Below are 22,369 nucleotides of genomic sequence, written 5' to 3' on the forward strand. Positions count from 1 at the left end.
ACAAACCAGACCTCCTAAATTTATAGACCCAATCCAAAAATGGGCATCTGAGATGAATATACACTTCACAGATGAATAAACACAAACAGCAAATAAATATATGAAAAAGGTTCAACACGGCTGGTCATTCCAGAGACGGAAATTAAAACAACACTGAGATTTCATCTCACCCTGGAAAGAGTGGCTATTATCAAAAATATGAACCACTAACAAAGTTACAGGGGCAGTGGAGAAAAAGGAACCACGTTGGTAAGAGTGTAGACTGGTGCAACCACTATGGAAATCAGTGTGGAGATTCCTCAAAAAATCAGGGTTGGAGGTCCCATTCAGCCCAGTTATCTTTTGGTATCTTCCCAAAAGAATTAAAAACCTTGTACCGCAGCAATCTATATGTACCCATATCTACAGCAGCACAATCTGTAGTAGCTAAATCTTGGAAATAACCCAAATGCCTATCAACCAAGGAATAGATAAAAAAAAGTTGTGGTCTTTGTATACAATGGAGTACCACTCAGCCACGAAGAAGGATAATGTGGAGACTTTTATAGGTAAGTGTATGCAAATCAAGAACATACTCATAAGTGAAATAAACCAGACACATATGTGTACACATCGTATTGTTTCTCTAATGTGAGAAGCTGAAAGAGTAGATAAGATTTAAAGTATGTACAACAGCAATTGTAAAATGGAAGAGGCTTCAAAAAGAAAGAGAAACTGGGATGGGGGAAATGAAGAAAAGGAAGCAAAAAAACCAATAAATAATAAATAAATAAGTTAAGATTATTATACTACTAATTTAGCTCAATTCATTGAAAAGAAAGGCTTGTGCTAATATTGTTCAGACAATTAAATGCTGATATCCTTTACTTACTGGGCTGGCCAGATAGCTCAGTGGACTGAAGTGCCTGCTTAGGCAGAGCACAGCAGCGAGGGCTTGATGCCCAGCATGCAGTGCCAGCCCTGCCCCCGGGGCGCACTCAGCCTGCCACTGAACCTGGGAGCGGTGGCACACGCCTGTAATCCCAGCACTTGGGAGGCTGAAAACAGGAGGATCACTAGGAGTCTAATCTGGGTAGGGAGACACTGTAGACCCTGTACTAAATACATAAAAAAGTAAAATAAAACAAATAAAAAATAAAGATAACAAGGTGTATTAACCAATGTTACCCTCCTATTATCTTGTCATGAATTTATTTATTTTTGTCTTTAAAAAAAAAAGACAGAGGAAGACCACATAGGATATCAGAATCCAGGAGATGGTCAAGGAGAAAGGGTCAATTTTTATATTAACTCAGTCTCAAAACTATTTTTTTTAACATCAGGAAGTAAGGATGAATGGATTCTCCCTCCTATATAATCTTATCTCAAGGACATCACAGGCCTCGATGTGAGACAGAAACAGGTACCATCACTGTAAGGATGCCTGAGGATGCCAGTGAAAACTGCTTTTTATGGATCTCCTCAGGGAACAAGCTGTGAACTCCTCCAGCAAGCTTCCTTCATCCAGAGAACTCCTCTTCACTAGCTGGACACACACCTTGATACTGAACACCTTAATTTATGTTTCTCCAGAGGCTGATCTGTGGGCAAATAAATTTGCAGGACAACCTCATCTAGTTTACCAGGCGAGGGCATTATTTTAATTTGTTTTCCACTTAGCATTCTTTCCCAAATTTATGCTTAGCAAGGTAAATGTATAACCTTTGTGTTGTAGATTATTTTAAGATAAGGAGCCAATGAAATTCAAAGAAAACAAAATGAAGGTTCAGTAAATTCAAAAATTTGAGGATGATTTAAATAAATTCTGTTCTTTTCATGCTTGAATGTTTTACCAACTTAACATCTACTAGCCATAGAACAAAGCAAAGTACTACCAGCTAGAGCTCATGTAAGTCAAAAATTAAGATGATTCAGCTATAATTAATGATTCTCCCCACTGCCTTCAGCCGTCATCTTTCTTTGTTAAACTGAAAAGCATCATTTTCCTGCCTGCTCTATATATCTACATTATTTCTGATGAGCTAACTTCATCCAACTTCATTACTACTTACAAACTCATTCTTTTTAAAATGAGGACCACAATAATGACCAAGGGCTAATTAGAGTTCAGTGCAAATTCAAAAGATTTTCAAAATAATACAGAAACACAGGGATTGGGGCAGCACAGGGCTGGCTCCAATGGCCTGGAGAGCCTCCTTGCAGCACGACCCACTGCACACAGCCAGAGCAAGCTCAGCCCCAGGGCCGCCAAACCTGATTCTCCAGGCGGCACTGTGTTTTGGATCACTTTGTCCCGGAGCTAAAGTCACTCTGGGATCCTTTAGTGTAGCTCACTCCTTTGCCAGATGAAGGTGAAGAACATTCCAGGCATGTGCTCCCAGGCTTTATAGCAGAGCTCCTGTGCCACTCCACGCTTGCACTTACTGTATTTCTTTCAGGGATGAATTTCCCAGAGACAAAGAAATGGTGCTATGCTACCACTGAAGCATGAATAGCACACCACATCCAATAAGGTACCAGAAGTACCTGGAGTGAGATTGAGGTTTCAACTACCAGTCGTATTTGATAACCTGGCAAGAATCAAACTGGCTTCTGATCAAGTGATTTCCTGTGGTCAGGGAAAGAAACAGTCTAATTTCAAAGGGGTTTCTCCTGCTTCAGTAACTCATGCATAGTTCCCTTCCTGCTATAGTCTCCTTTTTTTCTTTCAATATGTGTCTTTAAATTTTTATTTATTTGGTACAGGGTCTCACTATGTAGCTCAGTCTTGTAGTGATTCTCCTGCCTCAACCTCCCCAGCGCTGGATTACAGGCCTGTGACACAATACGTGGTTTTGTTGGCCAGCACAGTACATCCAGGGTTCCAGGGACGGCTCAGCATGCGGTACCAGGGACCAAACCTGGGTCCTCGCGTTTACCAGGCAGGTGCTTAGAGCACCAAACTATCTCTCCTCAGCCCCTATAGTTTCCTTTTGTGTCTGCTTTTCTTCTTTTCTGCTGCCCTATGATCTCACGAAGGTCCAAACAGCAAATGGTGGCTTGGGGAGAAAAAGGACAGGAAGGATATGGCCTTGAAGTTGTTATTTCACTCGCTTAAAATTACACTTTATGCAACCCTAGAATCTGACTGTTGGCTGAAATTGGCTGATTCTAATTTTCATTCTTTTATTAATATTTATACTTAATATCAGTTTTGGTCAGGGTTTTCAGTGGTTAGATTTACTACTTAATTGCCTCATTGTTATTTTAAGTAAGTCCCCACACTTGTATTTAAAAATAAATCTCAAAAAAAAGAGGAAATCTTGGTCAAGAACAACCGCTCTCCCAAGCAGCTGCTCCAAGTGGGTCATATGGATGCAAGGATTAACTGCAGCAAGGACAAGAGGCCCCAGAGGTGCACTTGTCAGACCTTTTACCCCAAGCTGCTAACATCACTGTCTTACTGGATCACACCGTCACCTACATCCCAGCATGGGAGCGGAATACATTAAAAGTGAATAAATATGTCAAACTTTCAAGACTGGAAAATAAGACCCATTTTAGCCAGGAGGTGCAGCTAACAAATCCCTGTAAACATCTTTCTTTCTGTGAGCACACCATCATGCCACCCAGTGGATACCAGACAGCAAACCACAACTCAGTGCCATATCAGGCCTGCAGGACGTGGCTTGGCTCCATCAGTGATGGGGAAAATGGAGAAACCAGGACTTCTTCCACGGGCATGGACTGGCTCACACCCACAGCCCTTCTGCTGGGTTCACCCCAGAGAACACCTGTAATGGTTCAGTACTCACTCATTGCCCCAGTCGAGGCGAGCAGTAATGTGGCGTTTGACATCCTTCATCCGGTCATGGGTGAGATGACCGACCAGCACCTGCCGCCGCAGATCAAGGATTTCATTCATGATGTGCCACAGCCGATGGAAGAGATCGCCTTCATTTCTCTGAGAAACACACAAATGTGGAGATTTGGCATCAGCCCTATCCTGCCTTGTAGACAAACTGGAGAGGACGGCGAAGCGGGCAGGTCCAAGGTACCTCCACTGGCTTGCGGCGCCGTGGACAGGTCTCTGTCAGGAGATGAAGTCTTCCCTCTGTGCTCAAATGCACTCACTGCTCTGCCTACTTCTCCCCAAGTTTTACAGTGCTGCTCTCCTGTCTAAGAAGACAACCTCCCTTCTCAGACTTCCCAACACAGTGTAATCCTGTTCTCAGCGCACCTCCACACTCGAGTGTGGCCCGGTCCCTGCACTCTGTGAGCCCCTCTTTCCACCAGGTGTGATCCTTGTGCTCAATCCCATCCTCTTTCAGGGTGCAGCCTGACTTCCATTTCTATCAGGCGACCTTCCCTGAAAAACCTCTCCTCATCTTTTCCTGCCTTCTCTCAGACATGAATCCACAGAACTGGAGTAAATAAAATGGGAAGCACTGCTGTCCCACTACTTCTTGCATGTTGTCCCTCATGCTGTCACAGATTTCCCAGCAGAGGCTGATCACACAGGACTTGCAGACTCCTTTGCTGATGGATTTTTCACTGCCATTATTGGATCAGTTTCGACTTTATAAAGTGCTGCTTTCCTTCTTACTTTCTAGAGAATCACAGATTCTCAGTAGTCTCCCATGAAATTCATTAAGCTCCATGGCTCAGCGAAAAGAAGACAAGTTGCACCAGTGGCTTTAAATTCTGGTCTTGCCACTCCCGCTACAGTTTCACAGGCTCGGAGCATGAGCTCTGTCTTCTGTGCAACAGTCCGCAGTATCTGCCTGTGAGGTCCTGCTGGTGGCTGAGAGTCACTGTCACCTTGAGATTAACTGTCAACTTGATTAGCTTGGAAGCTGCCTCGGCAGTAGCCACGCCCTCTTCTGAGCGCGTCTGATGGACCTGGCTACTCTGGAAGGTCCCTTGCCCCTTCTGCTCGGGCCCTGTGCCCCTGCTCTGCATTCCAGCTGCCATGGGTCAGCCAGCTCTGTCCTACCAAGCTTTTCCACCACAGTATTTCTGCCGTGGAACCCAGCAGTAACAGACTGAAACTCTGAGTCTGTGAGCTGAATTAAAGCACTCTTCCTTTAAGCTGGGGGTGTCAGACACTATACTCCAGGAACAGGAGAGCCAACCAATGGAGTTGTTTTATAGATTGGCAATAACAGTCACAAAAATGCCACCACTGCTTCTGAATTCCAATTTTATCATTTGCTAGCTATAAATCTTTAGCAATATGATGGATACAAAGCTCAGCATACAGCAAAATGTTTAACTTCTTTGTGCTTGTTTTCTTGTCTGTAAAACACGCATCACAACATCTAATTCATAGGGGCCTAAGGATTGATAAATTAATATTCTAACTCTGATAACAATGCCTGGCCCAGAATAAATGATACAAATATTAGCATCTACCAGTACTGTCACTGTTTGGGCTTAGTGTATAATAAAACCTCCATAAAGAATTTTCTTTACAAAAAAAAACAAACAAACATATCTCACCCTAAAGATGTTAAGGTAATTATTTATCCTATATAAATATCCTATATAATTATTTATCCATCATATTTTTATTAGAAAAAATACTTTTACTTTTTACAAAAATTATTGGCAGCCTTATAGGCACAATAATATGCAAATACTGAGCCTAGGATCCACTTGAAGTCCTCTATAGTGGTCCCTCACTTATTGTGGAGGTTACGTGGCAGACACCTCTGCAATAAGTGAAAATCAGCAAACTAGCAACACTATATTTATCTTAGTATCTCTCTCTCTCTCTCTATAGATAGATAGATAGATAGATAGATAGTAAAGCTTTATAAACCTTTCCCACACTTTTAAAAACATTTCTAATGTTCTTCACCATTTTCTAGACTTGTAAACCTACATATTTTTATCAACATACATATACTGTATGGTACTTCAAAATCCCACAATATAGCAAAAAATCCACAATTAATAATTTAGATCAATATTTTTGAAAATCCACAAAATAGTGAGTCTGCGAAAGTTGAATCATGAAACAGCGAGGGACTACTGTATAGCTATAAACTACAAGGAATATGTTCTAACTTTGTTTCTTATTGTATAGAACAGTGACTTGTTTTCTGTTTCATCAATTCTTAAGACCAAGGAGTTTTGATATGCTGTGCAGGTCAGACAAATTTGCCAGAGAAACAAGAATTGTTCTCCAGAATGCCATTCCTGATCCTCTGAGATATAAACCATTTTGCTCACCTCTCAACACCTAACGTGCCTTATGGAACATGTCTATTACTTCTTGTCGTTCCTCAAGCTGCGCACTCCCTCACAGCCACGACAAGGGCACTGTAACACCACTCTAGCAATTAACTGCTCAGTGTCTGCGTCTTCCATGTAGCTCTAACTTCCCAACCACTGTGGCTGTGCTTGCCTGCTGGAGCCCCTGCAGAGGAGCAGGAATGAATGAAAACCTTCGGTAATCAATGTTACTTTTTGTAAACCTCAAGAGGCAGCTACAGCGTCAGTGACACAGAAAAATAAGGAGTGAAGATCAAATACCATGCAAGAAAATCAGTGGTAGGAAGTAAAAGTCCACTTGGTCAAACTATTACATAAGAAAATTGCGAAGAGAAGCCAAATCTCACACAGCAAAGGAGAGAGCCGCACCTACTTGATCAGACAGACTGCGGTGGTGAGAGTTGGGGACCCCTCGTAGGGAAGCGTTCTACAGTTGGCCAGCAGGGTGAACTTGATTTTCTAGGACAACACTGCTAGGATTTCAATTTAAGAGAATGCTAAGAAGGAAGCAGGATCCTCTTCCTTAAAAATAAAAACAAGCAGATCAGCTGCCTTTTAAGGAAGAAAACCTAGAGTGAAGGACCACTGCCATATTATAGCCCTGGGCACCAAATTTGCCTTGCTAGTGTAAGAGAAAGTACACACCTGACTGGACATCTGCTCATAAAGTGATAGTTCACAGAAGTGGATTTGAAAATGTGAAAGCTATAAAACATTGATGGCTATCCAGAAATAAAAAAATCTTCTCACTTAATATTGAATGAAAGGGAATGGTACAATATTAAAACACTTGGAATAAGACAGTATCTAGAAATTCCTGTAATATATCAGAAACGTAGCAAAAAGTTAATTATATTTTCATATTATAGATAATGAGTAAGTTTTTATTTGCCTTAAAATGAAAACAACATTGGTTCTGGCAATAGACCTAGATTTAGGCTCAGACTTCAGCACTTAGCATGGGACTGTAGATAAATCACTTCTTATGAGACTGAAGAATAAACACTGAGAGGCTTAGCGAAAAGAGATGGCAAACAGTTGAGGACCTTCCCCAACGTACTTGGTAAAAGATGACTGCTATATTTCTCCTGAGCTTTCTGTGGTAATACCATCTTCTGCGGTAACATTGTTTTTTTTTTTGTTTTTTTAAAGGGCATGATTTAGGCCCTTAACAGACTTATTTTAAAAAGCAACTAGAATTTCTCAAGCATTAACCATGTACTTTCAAACAGTGCCTGACACATAATTTCACCTACACTGTCTTTATCAAACATTTTTCAGTGAACAAAGCAGCTGCTTTAAAACAACTGGAAGAGAACACGATGGTACTCTTAACTACACTCGAGCACGATGAGTGTGAATTAAACATTTGGCCCAGAGCACTGATACAACAGGAAAAGTCAAAATGTCCACCACAGCCTAGTTAACCTCATTCCCAGTGTTACAACTCTAACGTCCTTGGGTTAAACTTGATATTTGCTCCGCACAGAACTGCACTCCAGTAGCCAGGGAAACAGATTAGGCGCAGTCTTTCCCATTACTCAGGACACTGGGAGGAGAAGAGATTACTTTTAGAGTTCACAGCACATAGATTTTCAAGTCAAACAAGTCTGTCCCAAAAATAGATGCTTGCAACCTCAAAAGCCGGTAAAAATAGCTAGATAAGACACAGTCAAAAAACGAATCTAACTTTATTCTCCACCAGTCCCTGCATGAAAGGAAAGTTTCAGGTGCTTTTGCTCAACTAATGGATGGCACTCACACTGTCACTATTTTTATAACTCTCATGTGTTGTGCGTTTTGGATGAAGTGGTTTAAGTAGTTCACATAGTTTCTATGTCTGTGTTAGTGTCATGCACAAAGTTACTTTAAGTGAAATAATACTGAGATTTTATATGCTTTGTAACATAATTTTAAAAATAAATTTAAAAGGGAGACCTGTGTTTCTGTAGCATCATCCCCCAACAGAATCTTTGAGTCAGTTACCTTGATTTTGTGTTTACAACAACTATAATCAGGTAACTCATTTAAGACCTAAAGTGGCCTTGTGGATTTGCTTCATGAGTCCTAATGCCACCAACTCCAGGAGGGGTGTGACCAGGGAATTTCAATTTCAAAAGGCTTTCATGGGCAACATTTTAAGAATATCTTCTCCCAATGAAATAGCCTATTCATGTTAGAAATGAGAGAATATAAATCCACTTTCTGTGCTAATGACCCTCACTAATTTGAATTTTTTCTTTGATGAGCTGTTTCAAATTAGTTTGTCAGGATAAATAACCTTTGTATTCTAAATAGATCCTTTCCAGTGATTAAACTGTTCTATAAATTTCTTGGACAATAAAATTTTAAAAATTACAGTCATCTTACTCAGAGTATCATCTCCCCCAGACTTCTGCAAATACAGAAGGGTTCTGAGAAAGAGCAGGGGATTTGCCTCTGCACCTAGCCCAGCTACTTCCTAACAACACAGGCCTCCCACACTTCTGTTTGCCAAGGTTTCAGTTTCCCACAGCCAACTGCAGCTTGAAGAGATGAAATGGAAAATGAAAAAAAAAAAAAAAAAATTGGAAGTTTCAAATAATTTTCCCTACACCATGTTTTATTATAATCAAGTTCAATTTTTTAACTAATTATTGTTATTCTCTCACTTGCCTAATTCACAAGTTAAACTGTCACAGGTGTAGGTCTACTTAAGGTTCGAAGCTCCACGGAGGTCTGGATACGTGTGCCTTCCAGTAAGGTGGGACCACCATACCACCAGATGTCATCTACTTGAAGAATTTCACTTTCTCACTTATCTGTAACCTGGAGCTCACCAGGATTAAATGAAATGCTATACTTAGAGTACTTCCTATGGGATTTGCCTGGTAATAAATACATGCACGTGCCATCTAATCTTCATTGTTACCTGGCTGGGACTACTGTACTTATAGTGAGCTAAACCCCGGATGTTCACAGCTGAGGGTACTGCTAGGAGATGGAGTTGGGGTGAGAGGGCATTGCGCACATGTCTTTGGAGAATGCCCCTCTTGCTGGCACTCTTCCTGTGCTCTGCTCTCAGCTCCAGGAACCAACAGCTGTGCTCTCCCACACCCTCAGGCATGATTTTTACCTTAGAGCCAGCTGACCATGGCATGAAACCGCTGGAAGTGCACGCCTAATGAAGCCACTCTCTTTTTCCATTCTGAGTGTGAAGTACGTAGTTCAGCAACAGAACAACTGACCACTACAGCGCTCAATGATGTGATTAGCCACAAGTAAATTAACACATATACCTACAAAACGCCAACATCTTTCAAACAGTATTTCCTTCTTCAATAGATTTAGAATTTTCTCATTGATTCTCATTAAACAGTAAGCATTTATAATATGCTTGAATTATAGTTACACAGTTAAAATACGATAAATTACAACTAAGTTGTATTAAATATAAATTTATTCATAAATTAAAATTTTTCATGAATTCCAACACTAGGTTAATATAAATAATCCTACTTGGCTAAATGTCAAGAAAATCATCCTTTGCATTCATTTGTGTGGTATTAAAAAATGTATAAAACTCATACTCAGTGGATACCAAGATTATAGCAAGATAATATTACACTAAAATTTATATCCCAATTTCCCAAGGAGTTAGTAAATTATAGCAGGTGCTCAAATTCTTCTCCATGCTTTAACTCATTCTCAGATATTTCTCAAGATAATTCTCTATTCAGAAAATTGTATCTCTAAAAAGTTACCCACCACATACAGCTGCTTCCACATGGTACCCCAGTCCCTTAAGGTGGATGTCATTTCTGTGATAACCGAGTCTTCAGTAGGAATAACCATTTCAAATTGCCTGTGAAATTAAAAGAGAAAAAGCTTATATGCAAATATAATAGACAACAATGTTGGGTTTTTTTTTAACACTGTGAAAGATAAACTAGGAAAGAGAGATGTCTGGCTATTTTGGGTTCTGCTGACAATTAATCAGGGCTTGATTCTGAGCTTGCAAGAAAAGCACAAAGTGTGGGAGGGTGGTACCCGCCCAAGAGACCAGCCACTTCGACCAGATCGAGTCTGCGTGGTGCTGTGCACAAGGAACAGCATAAGCGTTCTGCTCTAGAACAGTCTGAGCACTAGATGGTAACTCTTTTAACCTTTCCATGCCCAAAAGTCTTCATCTGTAACATAAAGCCACCAGGTGACATGAACTCTGAGATAACTTGCTTTCAAGTGCTGTGACCACAGGACTCAAAGGAAGTCAAAGAAAAACACTTCAGTCATCAGGACCCAATGGATGGGAGCATTCAAGTGGACTCAGTGTTATAAATAACTAGACATTGAGACACTGAACATTCACCTGGCTCATTCACTTTTCATTTATTTCAATTGTGAAAGCAGCCATGAAAAATCATTGGTTTTATTAGTAATAATATATACAGTATGGTGTTTTAAAGGCTTAAGACATTGAAGATATTTGAATATTAATTTCAAATATTTCTGTGATTAGAAAATACAAGTGCAGTCCCTTTTTATTTTAAAAGTAAGAAATTATACTTGGAAATTATTCCTATAAATGTTTAGTACAATATGTATAGTTACCCCAAAGTTGAAAAGAAATACAAGGAAATAAGGGGAAAAAAAAGAACAAGTTTTAATTTGCCTTTTATGTCCTACCTTTGACATATAACAATCTCATTTTCTCCATCTCTTTTTTCTTTTAGCCCTTTTTGGGCTTTGCAACAACTCTGGCTAAAGTTGTTAAGTGGCTGTCATTACTACTCTATCTCAAAATAATGCTACCAGCTATATTCATGGATACTTATTCTTTATTTTAGTGAATTTTGCTCAAGGACAATATCTAATATATAAAAGATAACAGCCTATTGGAGACTGCATTAGGTTGTCTCAATGATCAAGGGAAAATTACTTCTTAGCATGAGGATAATAACTGCTCTTTAGTTTCTTTTTGATCTTATGTCCAAAGTATGCATAATTGTCTTTTGTATAATCTTCTTATGGAGGTATGGGAACTATAATCTTTCTTTGGTTCCTTTACCAGTACAGCTGTATCTCATTTATATTTTGGTTAGTATACCTGCCCTGAGAATATTTCTTTTTCCTAGAGTTTAAAAAGCTAAAAATGTAAAATGAGAATTTAGAACTGGAAATAAAAGTAAAGAGTAACACATGAACTGCTGACAGATACAGAATCTTCTTTTGAGCCTACACATGACATTTCCAATGGCAGCACCTCTACTTTGCTTCTGAAGCTGCTGTTCACTTTAAATGATGAATCCATGGAGATGGAGACTCCAAGATGGTCCTGTACTACCCCAAGGAAGGAGCAATGAATTTCCAGGAAAAACTGACTCTTAGTCAACATTTCAAAAGCGACATTATATCAGCAGGAACTGTACAATATAAGAGTAGCCTTAATGTTCACAAACTGTTCTTTAAGGAACCCCATCAGTCCTATACTGCTCTAAAGATTCAGGAAAGAACATAAAATCAATTTGATCCATGGGATGTTGATTTGGAGATAGTCGAAACGAAATTGTCAGTTTTAGGCAAGGCAGCTATTTCAACTATTTCCTATTAATCATACAAAAACTAAAAGCCAGGGTTCAAGTAGTCTGTCATAAATAGTTGCCCTGTTCAGTTATTTTGGGACATAACTTTGCAGCAACTCTGAAATGGAGAGTCATCTGGTATCCACTTAAGATAAGATAGGTAATATCAAAATCTGAAGAGGTAACAAGTATCTGGCAATACATGGCCTCAAATGTCTTCAGGCCCAAGTTATTCTTCCAATAACAACCCCAGAAACTTGGGCCTGAACCAATGCCAGAAATTCTTTTTTAGCAAACAAACTCTGACCTAGAGCTCTTCTGCTGTAAAATGCTCATTATGCCTGATGTGAGGCAAAGAACCCATAAGCAAGTCTCAAATTTACACAACCAGATTGATGACACCTTTACTTCAAGTAAACTTTGTTGGGGATCATGAAAGGGAACCAGATGTATATATCAGCTTTAAAAAAAGACAGGAAAAAAGAAGACACTTATGTTAAAACTATGTCCCTCTCCAACTACGCTTCAAGGGTGGAGTTTAACTAAATAATATCATTTAAATGCAAGCAAAGCCTTCTCTGTCTTTCTGTGCCTTAGAGTATAGTGTGAACGGGGTTCTGTAGCCCACACTTGCACAGACCTGAGCGGTTAGAGATGGTCCTGGGTGACAACAACAAAGAGAATAGAGCTATAAGAGTTTGCTTACACTTTAAGGGACAAAGTAGAACCTAAAGTGCTCACACTGCCAATCCCAGGGCCGAAAGACCAGAACAAAGAGTCAGCACTGGCTAAAGCAATTTCTGAGTTGCCCTATTCTTCACTTGAGGGCAGCTGCACAGAGTCAAAACTATTCTGGGACAATTCTGAAAGGTCCTGTACTCTGCTTGACACTTCTAGTGATTTATAGCATTTATAGCAGAGAGAGGTTACTAGCACCAGTGGTAAATATTATTACTAGAATTATAGTTTTAAACTGTTTCAAAAATGATGTTACTACTACTACTACTAATACTGTTTATAGTATCTGACATAAACAAAGTGTGATCAAAAACTATGGTGAGTGTTTGAATTTTTTTTCTTAAAAAAAAAAAAAGAATTATACTCAGAGACACATTGCCATTAATTTTCAAAACAGTCCAGCTGGGCTTTGGACATACATTCCTTGCCGCTTTTGGAAGCAGCTCTAGAATTCTTTTGTGTGTCTTTTAATTGCACTGTCCTGGCTCATGTACTGAATTGGTTAAACACGTTTACCTGCCATGGTGGTTTTGACTTTGGGGAGCAGTGAGACATCACACAGAAAAGCCACGAATAAGGTGGATGAGAACACACTGTAACACTTTTAAAGCCTGCCTTTCCATTGGATGCCACTCAGCACAGTTTTAATCACCTCTTGTAAAGATACTCTAAAGGGGAATAAAGATTGTACAATAATCCACACTAGCAAATGTTTGTGTCCAAATCTTATAATGAATGATCTGCTCATGTTAACTATTTAACTAGACCAGCTCTACTTTTTTATTCAGCAATATCTTATTTGAATGATGTTATCCTGAGAACTGCTTCCAATCATTTAGAAATAGATGGGGATAGGATTTAATTAAGCATATAAGAAACCGTAAGTAATCAATGAGCTAAATCTAATAAGATGATTTCTCTAAAGAAGAAAGATGATCTATAAAGTGGTCACCCAAGGATATTGCGTTATGACGGTCATTTGGAAAATATCAGATGTGGCTTCTTTTAACCTGTAGGGAACTGAGGAAATTCCTAGGGATTGAGGCACTGTGACTCACCACTTTATGGGCCTCACTGCCACACTTCCCCAAACAGCAGGAAACCAAAAGGAACCAACTCTTCCTGCTTAAGATTCAGCTGGTTCCACAATTTGTGGACAGTGCGCCACCGCAGTGCCCCCAGGGCCACCCCATTGTCCACACACGCAGATGGGTTCTTTGATTCTCTCCCCCACTGCTTTAGTCAGTAGCTTTTCCTCAGATATCACAGACAATGGTATGATGCTGTACAGTTCATTTTTCAAACAATAACAAAGCCTACCAAATTCCAAAATAGGTAATGGTTCTGTGAAAATGGTCCCATATTAATAAAACTCATTTCTTACCCTTTATTCTTTACACAGGCATTTTTCAAGTGAACATAGCTGGAAGGAAATATACCCTGGAAGAGAAGAGATGAAGGTTATGGCTCTGTGCTTTAAGGCAGGGTAGGTTCAGCTGTCCTGCAGACAAAGCACAGCCACATGACCAGGACAGTGGTGGTGGGGGTCAGTACCCCACCACATTCTCTAGGCTAACATTGTTTCCGCCTTACATCTGCCTCCTCCCTTCACTTGCTACTACCAACTCCTTTAAAAATTTAGATTTTCTAAAATAAACATAAATGAAAAAATTCAGTCTCACTCCATAAATACATTCCTTGTAAAACAAAATTTAAGAATCACAGAAATTCTACATAAAAATGATGTAAATAAGAATTTTTAAATATTGCATATTTTCAGAAGACAGACTTTTTGGGGTGACAAAAAGTGACAAAAACAACTTGTTTAATTATTCTTTTTCTTCTTCTCCAATACTCCTGATTCTATTTAAAAATCTAATATACTTTTAAGAGCCCACTGACTTTGGAGCTGGATCTGTACTGCACATGTGACAGAGGATCCCTGATGGAAACACAGCAGCAATTAATCACTCTGCTGCCATTCTGATATAACAAACATTAAACAAAAGAAGCCATGCTAGCTAAATGCTTTGTACTGCAGGAAAATAATAGGGCAAGAAAATTGCTCCTTTGTTCTCAATGGGAAATCGAAAGAAACATCAATGACAAAATGAGCATCAATTTTATTGTGTATTAAGTGACAATATCCTCTGATGAATTTCCAGTGTATAATCAAATAACAAACTCAATTAAATATTTATGAAAACAAATGTCATTTGAACATAGCAATAGCTATTGTGTATCCACAAGTAAAAGTAAAATTTAGTAAAAGCTACATATGCAATAGTAGTAAACATGGACATAAATCTTTCCTTTAAAAAAATCATTTTTTGTAAAATTTTAAATTTACTTCCATGTCTTTAAAGTAACACATAATTATAATTACCGAGGAAAGAAAAGGCTTGTTAAACATGAGGGTATTAAAGAAAAATTATAATAATGCTCTGGATAAATACTGAATCTATATGCCTTGCAGAGTTTGAGGACTAACATTAAAATTTGTATCTTCTTTTGTCCCCTACACTCTCCTTTAGACTGATCTAAAATAAAATGAAGCCATTAAACATAATTGAATGTTCCACCAAAACTATACTTAAGCAAAAAGACAAGAACTTGTATTCGAAGAATGATAAATGACAATTCCCTATCTAACCAATTCTAATAAAGCTAGAATTAACTCAAAATGAATATAACATATAAGAAAATATTAGAGATGGTGGGAAGTGTGGAGAGAAACTAGGGTGATTAGAATAAGGTAGAAAAGAGGTATCAGGAAGGACTAGTGTCAAAACTGCAAACTATTCAAGCTAAAGCTAAAACAAAAATCATATTACTACCTCTTATAAATATAGAAAGGATAATGAATCCTACTACCTACAAGAATGGTAAAAGAAATGGATATTTTTGTAATAGGATTTTTCAGTCTCAGCTGCTCAAACTCAAAAGAAGTCCTACATACCAGTAAGGCAAATTTGTTTCTCCACACCAGCATTTTATAAATGATACTATAAAAACTTAAAAATTAAGTATCTCTATTCAATATGTCTTTTTGGATATGCATATATTTTCCCTGCCTGAATTTTAATTTAGCTCTCAGAGAAACTAATACTTCAAAAACATTTGCTTCTATATTAAGCTTATTAAGTATAGTTTTTAAGAGCTATACAGGATTATCATTTGAGTAGCATATTTTAATTATATTCCAAGTTCAAGGGAATTTCCAAAATTAAGAAAATCTGTATTACCACTTTGCATTTCAATTAATAGGATCAACTTTAACTTTTTATAAAGTAGCAGTTATTACCTTGATATTTGGGTTTTTTAAGGCAAATCCTCTGTACCAGCCTGTGGAGAAATAATCACTGTTACATTTTTATAAATCATAATGTTTTAAAGATAACAATTAACAAATTAAGTTGTTATTTGCCAATGGAATTTTATCATATATGTAAGTTTTATCATACCTGGTAGTTGTTATGCAATGGCTAGATAACAGCTCAAGTCATTACTAGTATTTTACTATTTCCTGTCTGTAAAAATTTACCAGAAACTTACATAAACTACAAACATAATAGAAGGCTCTAGAATCAGGGTACTAGATTTAAATTTTGGCTCTGGTACTTACTCTTGGGCAAATTATATCACCTCTCTGATTGTCACTTCTCTGCATTTTAAAAGGGTCCCATCATTTTAAAGGGAAATTCAAGAATCTACACAAGATTTAATATACGTCCATATTCTGCTTGCCTAACTAAAAAGCACAGAATCTCCCATCAAATAATAGTGCCAGCCCAGCAGGTACACAGTGAATCTGCACAGCATCACACCCAGCACCGTGGGTCAGGATGAGAATCCTAAGAAGGGCGAGCCAGGTCACCTCATGCTGTAATCACCTGCTACCCCTTCGTTGGCCTCATGGCATAGGCCTCAGCAACTGAGCTCCCCAGAAGCTGTATTCAGTACAATGGCTATTACTTCAGCTCAGTTTTATGATACTATTCTGAAAGAGAAACAATTCTCTTTATAAATGACTAATATATTGCCCAATTTAATTGTGATACTCTCTGATTACATTTTCTTTCAAGTATACAAACTACTTTCCTTTTTGGCAAGAAATTATTTTGTTATGTAATAAATGTTCTATCTCATTGAAGTCTTGGCTAATTAAACTTTTGAAAACAAGTATTTGAGTTTTGTACTTAAAAGTTTTGTCCCTCATAAAACATTTTCTTAAAAATGATATACAATACAGCACTATATTACCCCTCCTAGTTTTAAAATAAGTGTGAAGAAAAGAGAATGAATGGAAAATCACAATCTCTGTATCTCAAGGCTTATTATAGTCTGACAATGACAGAGCCAAGAAATATATTCACTTGTAAATCATTATTCTAGCAAAAACCACAAGTATTTGAGAACTACAGAAATGTCATAGAGAGGTTCTGTTCCATTACACCATATAAAAAAGTTTTTAGATTATACATCACTTCCCATTAGCTATGGGGCACATTTGCATGCACCAATTCAAACTCAATTTTATGTCCATCTGTATAAATAGGAGAAATAAACAAAATGCATCTGCTGACGACACAGGAAACCTTGTCATATTTTTAGAGGCCTCAATTGCAGTGGGCAGAAGAAACATCCATGTTTCACCACCATTTAGCGCCAGGCTCTAGCTCAATGTAGTGACTGTCTGCGGGAACACGATGCAATCTATGATGAAACTTGATAAGATAGAATGTGATCATATTATACATTCCTAGAAAGAAAAGCCTTCCAGCAGGAAAATGAATATTTTCGGATATACAAATGGCACTTTAAAATATAGTCATTCTGCTAACAAGAACTAAAAAAAAAAATCATTTCATCTTTTTAAGGATGTTGGAGGACTAGAAACATTTCAGAATATATTAAGTAACTTTAGTGAATTGCCTGCTACATAAATTAACAATGATCATTTATGGTCATATAACATTCTACTAACATTTCAAATGCACTGAATAATTAATGTTATTCCAAAGTGGGGAAGGAGAAAGACTGGAAGACCAGAGCAGGATGGGCCAGGGCAGGAGCCCTTCAAGAAGCACTGGGTCATCCAGCCTCAAATTTGCCACATCTGCTAGACCTCAGCTTCTTCCAAACCATGCATAAGGAAAGGGGAGTCTGCTAAACTTGAGATTCTCAGACAAGCTTTCTAGTATGGTCTGAGTCATGAAAACCACACATACAGCAGCTTCAACAGCTTTCTATGTTGCTGAGTGGTGCTCTTAAGCACATAACATGAGAAAAAACACAACTCAAAAACATCAAATATTGCTGTACCATTAGCCAAATATGAACACACTCATATTTTATGGAACAAGTTCCATAAAAAAATGTTATGCTGAGCCAGCTATGGTGGTGCACGCCTGTAAATCCAGCACTCAGGAGGCTGAGGTAGGAGGAAGGTTGGGAGTTGAAGATAAGCCTTAGCTAAAAAGTGAGCACAAGGCCAGCCTGAACTGTATTAGCAAGACCCTGTCTCAGAAAGACAAAGGAAAACAAATGTTTTGCTGTGATTACTGGGAAAAGTCCATAGTTTAACAGCAGTAAGGGGAAAATGTGTAAACTTTCTGAATAGCCTTATATTATGGAAGGGATTCCCACAACCACAAGAAACCAGCGGAAACCCACTCACCATCACACTTCTCCAGGATCTGAACTGTGTCTCCGATTTCCAGGGACAGGCCATATGGGACGGTTCCTCGAAAACTGGCGATAACTGTTCAAAATAATACAGAATTATGAAGGCAGACTTGTCAGTTACTGCTAGTTATACTGCTGACATTTTTTTTTTTTTTTTTGGTGGAACTGGGGATTGAACTCAGGCCCTTGTGCTTGCCAGGCAAGCGCTTATTCTACTGAACCATCTCCCAGGCCCTTGCTGACAAATGTTAATGACTACAAAAATGTGCATAAGAGGTACATTTTTATTGTTAAAACCTGCTGTCAATTTACATGTGTATTTGTTTACATTTATATACAGTGGTTTACATATATAATATATGTTTACATTTTTATTCTCTCACCCCTTTCCCTTTGCTCCCTCTCTATTCCATCCAGTGCCTGGTCCTCTTCCTTTTATTTTTTTGTATGTGTTTGCCATGCATAACATTTCCATTCCTTGTGCAGGGTTAGTACATGTACATAACACATCTTGTATTTTTAAAGAAATCATTAAATTCATATGCTTTGCCAACTTCAACTTCTTGGTGAAATAAACATTATAAATATGCACTTCAAACATGTGAAATTTAGTATAAGCAATACAGAAAATAGCAAGAATATTGTGTTACAAGAATACTGTGCAATTGCACACATAAGCAAAGGTTATTGTCTGAAGACATCTGAGGGGACCTGTGTCCCCCAAGCACTGCCACATCCAGACCCTGAACAGGTGTCTGGTCTAAGGTAGTTTATCAATACACAGTCTACAATAAAGGAAAATCACGTTTCCTGCTTCTTGTTATGCTGGGCACTCTGGCTTGTATCCCGATGGTCCCCCCTCCCCGTCCAAGACCTCATGCATTCACAAGTCTGGCTTTTTGGAGCTGGCTGTTTGAGGGCATATGAAATTGGGGTTAAGGGTATGCAGTACCCTTAGTCCACTGGTTGAAATTAGCACAGTTCTGGGTGGCACCACTAAAAAGGGGGTGGCCTGGATGGGATAAAAGGGAAAGGCATGCTGGCAGAGGTGCCATTTGCTGCCTTCTGCCTGCAACACTATGGACTGTCGCTCCTCGGCATGCCCTTCTGCCCTGCCAGGCTGCCAGACAACTATGGACAGAATGCTCTACCAACCATGAGCCGAAAGTACCTTTTCTCCTTGAACTCTGAGTGTCAAGCAACAAGGGAAGTAACTAAATCAACTGTGAGGTGTATGACTATACTTCTTAACCTCCCTCAATCTTGCCACAGAGGAATCATACTATAAATAGAACTATCACTGTACTTAAAATTTCCTGTGGTTTATCTTTCTACTATAGTGTCTTTTTCTTTCTCCCTAGACTGAGAATCTCTCAAGAGAAGGGACTGCATTTTTTGCCTCACTATTATGTCTCCAGGACCTTGCCAAGTTTGTGGCATAAAATCAGTCTTCTTGTGGTATTATCAATGGTGGTATCTCACTCAGAAGTGACTATACCCTCCTCCAGGAATAAACACACATGTTTTCTCTCTCTTGTTATCTGGAACGAACAGAGGGCACCATTCATTATAGATTAACAGTTTACATTAATTGGTTTCCCAAACATTTCTCAAGGTGGGGCGGAACTGGGACAGGCCACAGACAGGATATGTGCAAAGATTAGTCATCCTGCGCAATTCCAAGAGCTATAGAGAGAATTCAGTTTTTCCCCTGGACAGTAAAGCTTGAGTCAGAGAGGAGCAAGGATGGAAGAATAAAGACTATACATCTGAACACACAAATGCAGAAAAGATCTCCTATGAAATGTTATGTATATTGAAAGCAACTAAAAATTCACAGGAGACAACAAGGATTTTTAAAGTTAATTTTGTTTTTCCAATATTGACTCAACCCAGGGCCTTCACACTGAGCTACATCCCCTCACCACTCCCTCTTTTTAAAAAAAACTTTTTAAAATTTTGAGACAGAGCCTCACAAAGTCACTGAGTTATCCAGGCTGGGTCCAATCTTGTGATTGAATATGACTACCCTCTTGCCTCAGGCTCCCAGAGTGCTATGTAAAGGCAAAAAATTTTAAACTAGTTTATAATTTTGTCCCAGATAGTAATGTTTAGATCCGCCTTCAACACCTAAAGTAAGTTCCTGCTACTACTGGAAATATATTTTAAAAGTCTGAAGAAACACATGGGTCTGTCAAAAACTCAAAACACACCAGTAAGTACTGGCTTTCAGAGGTGTTTCAAGCCCTTTTATGATCTCAAAACAAAATTAACAGTAGAGATAAAAATAAGGACAGAAAAAACCCAAACTATCATTTGTACTTATTTTCTCTTTTGCATATGGCATCTGGAAATTTCTTGAAAAAGACAGTAAAATATGTAACACAGTATTGGACAATAGCTTAACAAAGTAAATCATTTTCCTCATATTTCTTGTTGCTACCTAGCTTCTAATCCTTAGATGTCAAGACTGGCTCACCTCTATCATCCCCTGGATGCAAGGTTACCTCCCCCACACCATGACACTTGCAGTCAATCCACTACCACACCTCTCCCTTTGTCAACATCTCAGCCCCCCCATCACACAAACCTTGCCCGCACCTCTTCCTGGCTCTTCTAGAGCAGCCCCTTAGTGTGTCTCCTCAAAGGTCCTCTCAAACCCATTTCACACACAATCACTGAGAGCCTTTGCAGTGCACATAAACTGATGTCACTTGTCTGAAGTATATTGGAAGTGTGGGAATGATAGTAAAATCACTGCCTCAGCCTTCTCTCTGCATCTCAACTTGGAATCTACTACAGGTCTGTTGATACCCTGTGTGCTATATTCCCTTCTCAAAGAACTCTGTGCGTTACTGGCTTCTTGCAAGGAGGACTCTTCCTTTCCTACTGACCAAGTTAATGCAAATACAACATCCCAGTGTCAGCTCAGTGTTCCCATCCTCAGAGAAGTCTTCCCTGACAGCCATCCTGTCTCGTGAATTTACATATATCATAGCATCTCATACCACTTCATTGCACCCTTTATTTTTGAAAGTTTTTAAATGATGGCATCTGCAATAGACTATAAGCTCCAGGTATAAGCACTTTCTTGCTTTTAGTTCCAATTTTACACTCAATTCGGCAAAGTCTGGTACACAGTCTGAGCTCAGTAAGTAACCATTGATTAAATGAATCAGGGCCGGGCCTTTTCTGTTAAATGTTCTGATCAGGAGCCACAGCCTCCTTTATTACTGGGAATGCTATTTAAAAGGATGCTGAAAATCCTAAGAATGAAAATTCATTCTCTCACAGGAGCTATTTAAAACTGGAATAATGGTTTTTCTAGGTCAAAATGATGTATTATTTTATTTTATCCAATATTCTATAGGAGTGAATTCAGATGCTACTCTTCAGTTGTGAACTATTTAATAACTATTAAAGGTCTCCTAATAACATGTTCTTCCCTCATGGCTTGAAGATGCCCCCTCTATAAAACAAAGGAGCAGACAAAAACTGAAAGGCCTCTGCCCACTTGAAATTCTGAACCTGGGAGAGTTAGGAGCTTAGCATTGCTATGGCGAACACTTACTTAAAAACTCTTCCAAAGCTGTCTCATCTGTCAAAGGACACCTCTTTGCACTAGCACCAGCCCTTGGCTAGAGCTGCAGGACAGTACTCCTCAGCATCTCATGTCAGTCTCTAACAACACTTCTTCCACCTTTCCAGGCTCACTTCTGACCTCCCCACACTGCCCTTTGTTCTGTACCCCAAAACTCTCAAGTTGTTGCTTACAAGACCAATGCATTTATGCTTGTTACTGACACCCAACCTCTTCCAACCCTCCTACACTGAGAACTCCAAAGCAGCCTTATTTTATGGCTTAGCTCCAAGGTTATGCCTCCTTCAAGATTTCTGATACTATTATCTTCTTTGTCTAATTATCAATTACTCCTTCAACCATGTTCCTAGAATACAGTGAGTGGTCCTCAAATAGAGGCCCAGCATAAAAGTCAGAGTGCATGAATGGAATATGACTAACACATGGAACGGATGAATGCATGGATGGCACCACTGAGAAATGGTACCCAGGTTTTAATAGATTCACACAATCTCCGAGTCAACTACCATAACATCTGAGGAGA

General features: G+C 38.8%; 1 protein-coding gene across 1 annotated transcript in view; it reads right to left on the reverse strand.

Annotated features, from left to right (window-relative positions):
• Positions 1–22,369, reverse strand: part of Dock4 (dedicator of cytokinesis 4) — a 452,226-nt gene that overhangs the window by 219,085 nt on the left and 210,772 nt on the right. The window contains exons 2-6 of the mRNA XM_023709867.1: positions 18,238–18,321; positions 15,862–15,902; positions 13,942–13,997; positions 10,006–10,102; positions 3,795–3,943 (exon numbers count right to left, since the gene is read on the reverse strand). Of these exons, the coding sequence (XP_023565635.1) occupies positions 3,795–3,943; positions 10,006–10,102; positions 13,942–13,997; positions 15,862–15,902; positions 18,238–18,321 (427 nt within the window). The remainder of the gene's footprint in view (positions 1–3,794; positions 3,944–10,005; positions 10,103–13,941; positions 13,998–15,861; positions 15,903–18,237; positions 18,322–22,369) is intronic.

Source organism: Octodon degus, unplaced genomic scaffold (genome assembly GCF_000260255.1).
Source record: "Octodon degus isolate 3935 unplaced genomic scaffold, OctDeg1.0 scaffold00015, whole genome shotgun sequence".
Classification (NCBI taxonomy): domain Eukaryota; kingdom Metazoa; phylum Chordata; class Mammalia; order Rodentia; family Octodontidae; genus Octodon; species Octodon degus.